The sequence below is a fragment of the Apium graveolens genome, chromosome 7, assembly GCF_009905375.1.
Source record: "Apium graveolens cultivar Ventura chromosome 7, ASM990537v1, whole genome shotgun sequence".
In the NCBI taxonomy this organism is placed as follows: domain Eukaryota; kingdom Viridiplantae; phylum Streptophyta; class Magnoliopsida; order Apiales; family Apiaceae; genus Apium; species Apium graveolens.
The window spans coordinates 130,984,717-130,993,429 of record NC_133653.1 but is presented as its reverse complement, the minus strand read 5'-3'; the positions used below and the strand labels follow the sequence as shown (position 1 = coordinate 130,993,429).

Sequence of the window (8,713 nt, the reverse complement as noted above, 5' to 3'; positions counted from 1 at the left end):
ACCATGCTCACTTGGCGTATAGATGGCAGCTGATTTGGCAATAATGTGGATGTTGACAAGGTGATTACGTGGATGCTGAATAGGTGGACAGCGTGGCAACAACTAACCATGTGGCGTACAGGTGGCAGTGTGGGAGACTCGTATTAGACCAGGCCTCTAAATCTGAATTAGACCAGCATCGTTGAATTGTCAATGCATTCAGTTGATGTATCAACGGAAGAGACTCGAATTAGACCAGCATCATTGATTTGTCAATGCATTCAGTTGATGTATCAACGGAAGAGACTCAGCGCACCATATGTAGGCCGGATGTACCGCGAGATTGGAGAAACGCTCTAAAATTATTGGTTGAACATAAATAATTTATACCAAAGGTAGTCTATGAGATTGGGGGTGCGTGCGTGAGATTCCCACATCTTTTAACAAACATAAACCCTCCCCACCATGGGGAGAAATATTGCACCACCGGATTTGAGACACACACATAATTTATTAACTAAACAACGAGTATGCATACCGTGGATTAGATAGTTCATCAATGTGCAAATTATTAAAATTAAAATTAACTTCCGCGAAGATGAAAAATTGCACCACAGTTCACTTTCTTTTTAAAATGCACCTCTTACATAAATTATTCCTGAAACACTTCACATAAAATTTATCAAGGCACCTTTTGGGAGTTAAAATAAATACAAAAATAAACTAATCTCATAAAAATACAAAAGTATTTATTAATAATAATAGTATAATAATAATAATAGTAATAATAATAATAATACAATAAATTACATTACCTACATATTGGGTTGCCTCCCAAGAAGCGCTTTTTTAAGGTCTTTGGCTCGACCTCCTTATCAATCATTCCGAAGAAGGGGTAGAAAGCGGAATATTTACTTTCTCTTCGATCGGCTCACAAGCTCTGTAATGTTAACTCTTTGCCCATTCACCTTAAATGATCCTCCACATGTATCCAACAATTCAACAGAGCCATACGGATAAACTTTAATAACCTTAAACGGACCAGACCACCTAGAACGAAGCTTTCCTAGAAAAAGTTTCAACCTTGAACTAAAAAGAAGAACTAAATCTCCTTCCGTGAATTCTCTTTGTAATAGTCCTTTGTCAGGCCATCTTTTTGTTTTCTCCTTGTAGAGCTTGGAACTATTATAAGCTTCAAAACGAAGCTCATCTAGCTCGTTAAGTTGGAGAATTCTTTTCTCGCCTGCTGCTGACAAATCAAAATTGAGACTTTTGATAGCCCAAAATGCTCGGTATTCCAATTCAACCGGTAGATGACATGCTTTTCCATAGACTAATTTTTACAGATTTGTATAAATGGGTGTTTTAAATGCAACTCTATACGCCCAAAGTGCATCATCAAGCTTCATGGACCAATCTTTCCTTAATTTTGTGACCGTTTTCTCCAAGTCTTGATTTTGCGGTTAGAGACCTCCACTTGACCACTTGTTTGGGGATGATAAGAAAGCCCCGCCTTATGATGAACTCCATATTTTTTCAACATAGATTCGAACCGATTCTCCAGGAAGTGCTTTCCTCCATCACTAATATATATTCTCGGTACTCCAAATATAGGAAAAATTGTCTTCTTAAAGAAATTGCTTATAACACGAGCATCGTTATTGGGAGTTGAAATGGCTTTAACCCACTTCGAAACATAGTCAACAGTGACCAAAATGTATTTTTTCTGAAAAGATGGAGGGAATGGTCCCATAAAATTAACTCCCCAAACTGCTAGTGTTTGTGCCCTAGAGACAACACTATGATGTTTTAGTTTTAGACATTTGGATTATTAATATTTATGTTCTATCAATAATTCTTTTTATAATTTATTAATTCTTAATTTACTGCGATATAAATGTTAGAATAATAAATGTCCTTGGAATATGATATAAATTCTATACCTCTAAGTACGTGACTTAGAAATGAGATTATGAGAATAGTATTAATATTTCTAAAGGTCCCTAGTCAAGTATTATTATTTAGGGACAATAATAATGCACTAAGACTGGCATGTTTGTTGACTGGTGATCACATCTCATTGATCATTATTATAGTGATACTAAAGTCAAAAACACAGGTAGATGGACATACCCGATGTGAGATTCTACATGTCTGTTGTGTCATAAGTAATTCTCACAGTGATAATGATGTAATGGTCCTTAGACCTGAAGTCATTATATTTCTATACGAGAATTAATATACATTGATTCCATTAAAAGTTATCCTTGACCGGGTAATGATGAAAGTGGACATTGGGTATATTATGAATCGTATGAGAAATATGAATGATCTAGATGGGATTTAACCCTCCTATTTTAGGAGTGATATTATTGGCCTCTTGTGTGAGCTAGACTATAAAATATGTGGCCATGCTCATATGTTGATTTGATATGATAGTCTACTCATTGATCAAGGAAACTTGGATTAAACTATGATGAGGATGACACATTACATGCCTCTAGTTTAATCTATAATATTTGGTTAAAGGGATTATATTACATTATACATTATTCATGAAAGGTTAAATCGATCACTGATTGAATTATTATTACTTGGGTAGTAATGATGTATTACTAGATGTCGCTCATTGTTTACGATTTTAAATTAGATTTAAAATTCGTTGCCAACCTAATAATAACCTATAGGGTCACACACAAAGAATGCTTGAAGGATTCTTTAATTTAAATTGGATTTAAATTATATTAAAGTAATTCAAATTATTTATAATATTAACTAAGTATGACTTAATTAATTAGATAAAATGATATTCGAATTTACTAATATTAATTATGAAATTCAGTTGTTAAATAATTAAGTATGACTTAATTATTATACAAATAGGAATTTTGAATTAATAATAACTCCTAAATAGTTAAGAGTTATAATTCATTTTTCTACTCTCTATATAATATCTCTTGTAGCTGATTTTGTGTGCAAGACTTTTACTAAAACCCTAGCCACCAAGAGAGAAGATGGAGAGAGCAAGAAGAAACGAATTTGTGCTAGTACACATCCAATCCTTGAGTTCAAGCATTCGTGTGGATACAGATAGAGCGTAGATCGCAAGAGCGAGATGCGTGGTGATTGAAAAGTTTTGGATATCCATTAGTCAACCAATTGTAAAGTTTCTTAAGGTAAAAAATTTGATCTACGAATTAAATATCTGTTTTTCGCATGGATCCTGCGATGGGTTTCGAAAATTTTGGGTTTTCACATTTTTAATTACTATTTCCGTTACGTTTATGTGCTCGAAACCCTTCACAAACATCAAGAGTCTCTACTTCAAGTATGCTATTAAGAGGCATCTTGTTTTTTCTTGAGATATTTCCAGTTCTTTGACAATGATCACAAGATTGAACGTATTGGTGGACATCTTTAAAGAGAGTTGGCCAATAAAAACTGCATTGAAGAATATTACCAACAATTTAAGTAGTACTTGCATGACCATAACATGGTAAATCGTGACAATGTGAGATCGTTGAGGCAATCTCATTTTCTGGAACACATCTTCTAATGACACCATCAGCACAAGATTTATATAGAAAAGGATCATCCCAAAAGTGCTTCCTCACATCATAGGAAAACTTCTTCATGTATTATGATGAATAACCATTAGGAATAGTACCACTAGCTAAATAGTTAGTGATATCATCAAACCAAAGAACCTCAATACTTGTAAGAGAAAATAGGTGATCATCAGGAAAGGAATCATTAATAGAAATATTTTTACTATCATCACCATCAAGAACAAGGCGTGAAAGATGATCAACAACCATATTCTCAGCTCCTTTCCTGTCCTTAATCTCCAAATCAAATTCTTGAAGGAGTAGAATCCAACGTATCAAACGAGGTTTAACATATTTCTTGCTCAACAGATATTTCAATGTTGCATAGTCTGTGTGAACAATAACTTTCGAACCAACAAGATACGATCAAAAATTTTCCATAGCATACACCACTGCTAGTAATTCATTCTTAGTTGTTGCATAGTTGATCTGAGCTCCATCTAAGGTCTTGCTTGTATAATATATGGCATGAAGCTTGCCATCCTTTCTTTGAGCTAAGACTGCACCAATAGCTTGATCACTAGCATCACACATGATCTCAAATGGCAAATTCCAATCTGGTGGTTGTATGATTGGAGCATAGATAAGAACTTTCTTTAACCTGTCAAAAGCCTCAATGCAAGCATCATTAAAAACAAAAGGGACATCTTTGCCTAAGAGTTCAGTTAGAGGTCGAGCAATTTTTGAAAAATCTTTTATAAAATGGCGGTAAAATCCCGCATGCCCAAGAAAACTTCTTACTCCCCTAACCGAAGTTGGGGATGGTAAGTGCTCAACAACCTTCACCTCAGCTCTATCGACTTCGATGCCTCTTTTTGATATAACATGACCCAACACAACTCCCTCTTGTAACATAAAGTGATACTTTTCCTAATTTAAAATTAGATTAACTTCTTTACATCTATGCAACACTTTTTTCCAAGTTATGTAAGCATGCATCAAATGATATTCCACAAACAGAGAAGTCATCCATAAAAACTTCCATTATATCTTCAATAAAATCAGAGAAAATTGCCATCATACACCGTTGAAAGGTTGGTGGGGCATATCATAATCCAAATGACATTCTACGATATGCAAACGTACCATATGGACATGTAAAAGTCATTTTTTCTTGGTTATTTGGATGGATGGGAATTTGTAAGAAACCTGAATATCCATCCAAATAACAGAAAAAAGAATGTTTTGCCAACCTTTCAAGCATTTGATCAATAAAAGGGAGAGGAAAATGGTATTTTTAGTGGCTTTATTCAATTTTCGATAATCAATACACATTCGCCACCCTGTCACAGTTCTAGTAGAAATCAACTCACCCTTATCATTCTTGACAATGGTCATTCCTCCTTTCTTTGGAGCTACATGCACAGGGCTAACCCACTTACTATCAGAGATAGGTTAGATTATACCTGCAGCAAGAAGTTTTAAAACCTCCTTTTTGACTACCTCCGTCATAATAGGATTAAGTTTTCGTTGAGGTTCAATAGAGGAGGCTTGCTCGTCTTCAAGAATTATCTTATGCGTGCAAAATGATGGATTAATGCCCTTAATATCATCAATAGTGTACCCAATGATATTTTTATATTTTTTTAAAACAGTGAGCAATAACTCAATTTAAATGTCATCAAGCTCAGCATTGAAAATAACGGGATATAAATTATTAGGGCCCATAGACATATATTTCAAAGATGTAGGAAGTGGTTTTAGTTCTACCTGAGGAGGCGTGAACTCTCCTTAACTTCCTCGTGACGCAACATAATAGAATGATCAAGCATAATTAGAGGAGCTACATCCAAAAGTTTCTCATAGCCCGTACACTCCTTATTTTCTTCATCCATGTCACCCTCCAGAACAGCTTGAAGTGGATCTTTACATAATAAACTGTTGGCTTTAATGTAAATCACTTCTTCTAGAGCATCCACCCTGTTTATTGTCTCATCCAGAGAAGGGTGTCCCATTATGTTCTGTAGCTTCAATTCCATCTTCTCTTCTCCCACTTGAAAAGAGATTCTTCCATTTTTCATGTCAATTAAAGCTCCAGTAGTAGCTAAGAAAGGTCTTGTAACACCCCCAAATTTGGGGTCAGGAATCTGGGTCGTCACGCAATCCTTCACTCATGTGTAACCTGTATTAATTCAATAATCCAACAGACCCAAATCTCACACACACATACACAAGTTATATCCTTAGAAACGATGTACAAAATGTAATCTTCTTTTATTACAACTCAAATGTACTTTACAAGATCTTAAATAATTATCTGTAACCTCTACATGAAGTTACAATAATTACTACTAACATCTTATACCTATCTGAATACTCTGGTCCACCTGAGACAAAGTTGTAAGGGATTATCCCCACGATTTCAATTGACTAAGCCCCATGTCGGCATACTGGTAATCTGTTGTGTTGTGATATTTGAAAGAAAGCAAGAGTGAGCAATAATGCTCAGCCATAATAATCAACAGTATGAAAAGACTGTTAATGAAATTATATTAATCCGTATAAGGATATGTATTTATTTTAAGTTGTTTTCTTGGTGATACACACCTATTTTCAAAACAATGTTTTTGATTGACTTATTAGTCTTCAAATACCTTAATGGTAAACCCAACACCTGGGCTTGGGTTACGGTATTGCATCTCAATTCCAATTGGAAGAATAGGATATTCACCGGAGCCCCCGAGATACGATGATCAGTCATATAACGATATCATTCTCTACATATAGATGGACGACTTCCTTACTCCCGGTTGTCACCCTAGCCGCATTCGGGCTTTATATGCTTCCCCTTTCTCCCGGGTATATTTTGCATACTTCATATTTCCTTTAATACACATGGTACCTTCTCATACGGAAAATTAAAAATAGCAGTCTTCCAAGTCCACGAAGTACTTGATCTCTACCCCTCCCTTGCCCTTTTAAGAATCCTATCATATATTTGGAACATCGAACTATATCGAAGTTCCCAAAGCGTTTTGCTTGTTGATAGGAACAACTCATCTCATATATGTATATATAGGTACTTCCGAGAATTTTCGGAGGATGTACCAAGATAATACGAGTTGACCGTTATCAGCAGATAAATAAATAAGGGGAGCTTCTTTTGAAATTATATTCAAAATATTTAAAATACGTCGAGATAATATTCTTCGATGATCTGAAAGTGTTAGCATGATTTTCTGAAACTCAGAAATTTTTTAAATAGGTTTAATGATTTTTAAAATCATATTAAATCATTTGATAGATATTTAATAATTAAATAATAATATTAAATAATTAAACCTCTAATAATTACATTTTAAAAGAATATTTGAAATAATATTCCTCAACTAATTTAGGTTTTAAATAATTAAAGTAATCTATATTAATTATAAATAATCGAGTTAAAATAATTAATTGTTGGAGTATACTTCTCTTATTAAAATGAATATCCGAAATAATATTCATTGTTCGAGTGATTAAATATAGTTGAGGGAATACAATCTTTGGAAATCGTATTAAATAAATTCGAGGTATTTAATACTTCGCAAGTGGACATGGAGTCCCTTGGAATAAAATAAGTACGGACTTTTAATTGTCCAAAATATCTCCGGGATGATTCCCGGGTTTATACTTTATAAAAACTGACCGACTCTCAGTCTTACAACTTATACATCACGCTCTACTATATCGTTAATATTCTTAAATAAAACACCTCCGGAATACTTCTGGGTTTTCATCAAATTATGCTAACCGATCCTCAGCCTAAAATATACTCCTCATATATACAACGCTACTCTCTAGCGTTATGGATTGAAATTCGGTAATATTCATATACCAAAATCATTAAAATATTGTATGATATTATATATCACAATTCGTAAATATCGTAATACAACATCATGTATATATAGAATTTATTTGAAAACAAACACAAAACAACAGTTTTAAAAGATAAGGTTTGAAAACTTGTCTGGAATCCAAAATACGTTTTCCGACTTCCTCTCGTTCCGGGTTTTCTAATCAACAAATATCATAATCTTAATCAGTATACCTAAACCCATCACCGAATTATATTTCTAATAAGTACAATACTTCATAAGTTTCAATATTCGACCGACTCAAAATAAATATCAATCCTTGGTCAAAACGGACGGTCAAAGTGGTCTTCTAGAGTTGACTTTACCGAATGTTACTATTACGCGACTCGTACTTTAACATTTTTAATAAATTGAAACATTAATATTTTAATATGAAACCACCTCGAGGAGATTCTTGTGCTTGTAATATTTATCATAAAAGTTTCATTTTGGTAAAATGAATTTAAATAGAGGAGATTCTTGTGCTTGTAATATTTATCATAAAAGTTTCATTTTGATAAAATGAATTTAAATATGTGAAAAGCATTTTAAAAGTTCAGTCAACTATGGTGTTTTACTATTCATACCGCTTTCACTAAAACGTTGATTTCTCTCAAACCGTTAACTCAATTGACGCACCATTTTCGCTTGTGCGATCTAGACAAAATTTAAAACACATTATTTGAAAATGGTTTTCTGGTAACAGGGGTGAAAATCCCGAAAAGGTAGTTTAATGGCAGTGGGTTGAGTTTGGGATTTTTACTCCGCGCGACCCCAGCTCCGACATTTTTATAAAACTAATACATAAATATTTTTAATTAAAATTTTTATGGCCGTTAATAAACTATATTTATTATTCTCTGTAAAAATTTCATGATTTTTAAATATTCTTAAGTTGATCATTTCTATTTCCAAAGGTCATAATTCCTAGCAGTTTTTGTCGGGTAAATCGTTTTCACTAAAACGTACTTAACATTTGAACCTTAAATTGAAATCAAGTGATTCAAGAGCCTAAATGATCCTTAAAACAAGCTCTATCATTTTCAGGTCTTACGTTTCAAGAAATCACAGTTTATATGTATTGTATTTCTGCAGAAAACTTATTGTTATGTTTTGCTTATTTTATCGATGTTACGCTCGCGACTTGGGTTTCATTTTCACTCTAAATCATTAATAAACAGTTGTGCGAGACATGCATGTACAATAACAAGACTAAGTCAAATTGACAACCCCAATTAAGTTGTATTGTAATCTTAGTTTGCATTTTGTACTTGTAATATTTAAAGT

At 33.5% G+C, this 8,713-nt stretch overlaps 1 protein-coding gene across 1 annotated transcript; it reads right to left on the bottom strand.

Moving 5' to 3' along the window:
• Positions 1-890: 890 nt before the first annotated feature.
• LOC141674038 (uncharacterized) lies at positions 891-3,797 on the bottom strand. Its single transcript, XM_074480762.1, has 2 exons — positions 3,632-3,797; positions 891-1,312 (listed from the first exon to the last, which is right to left on the bottom strand). Exons 1-2 carry the CDS (start codon positions 3,795-3,797, stop codon positions 891-893), a joined length of 588 nt encoding a protein of 195 aa, XP_074336863.1.
• Between the last annotated feature and the right edge of the window lie 4,916 nt (positions 3,798-8,713).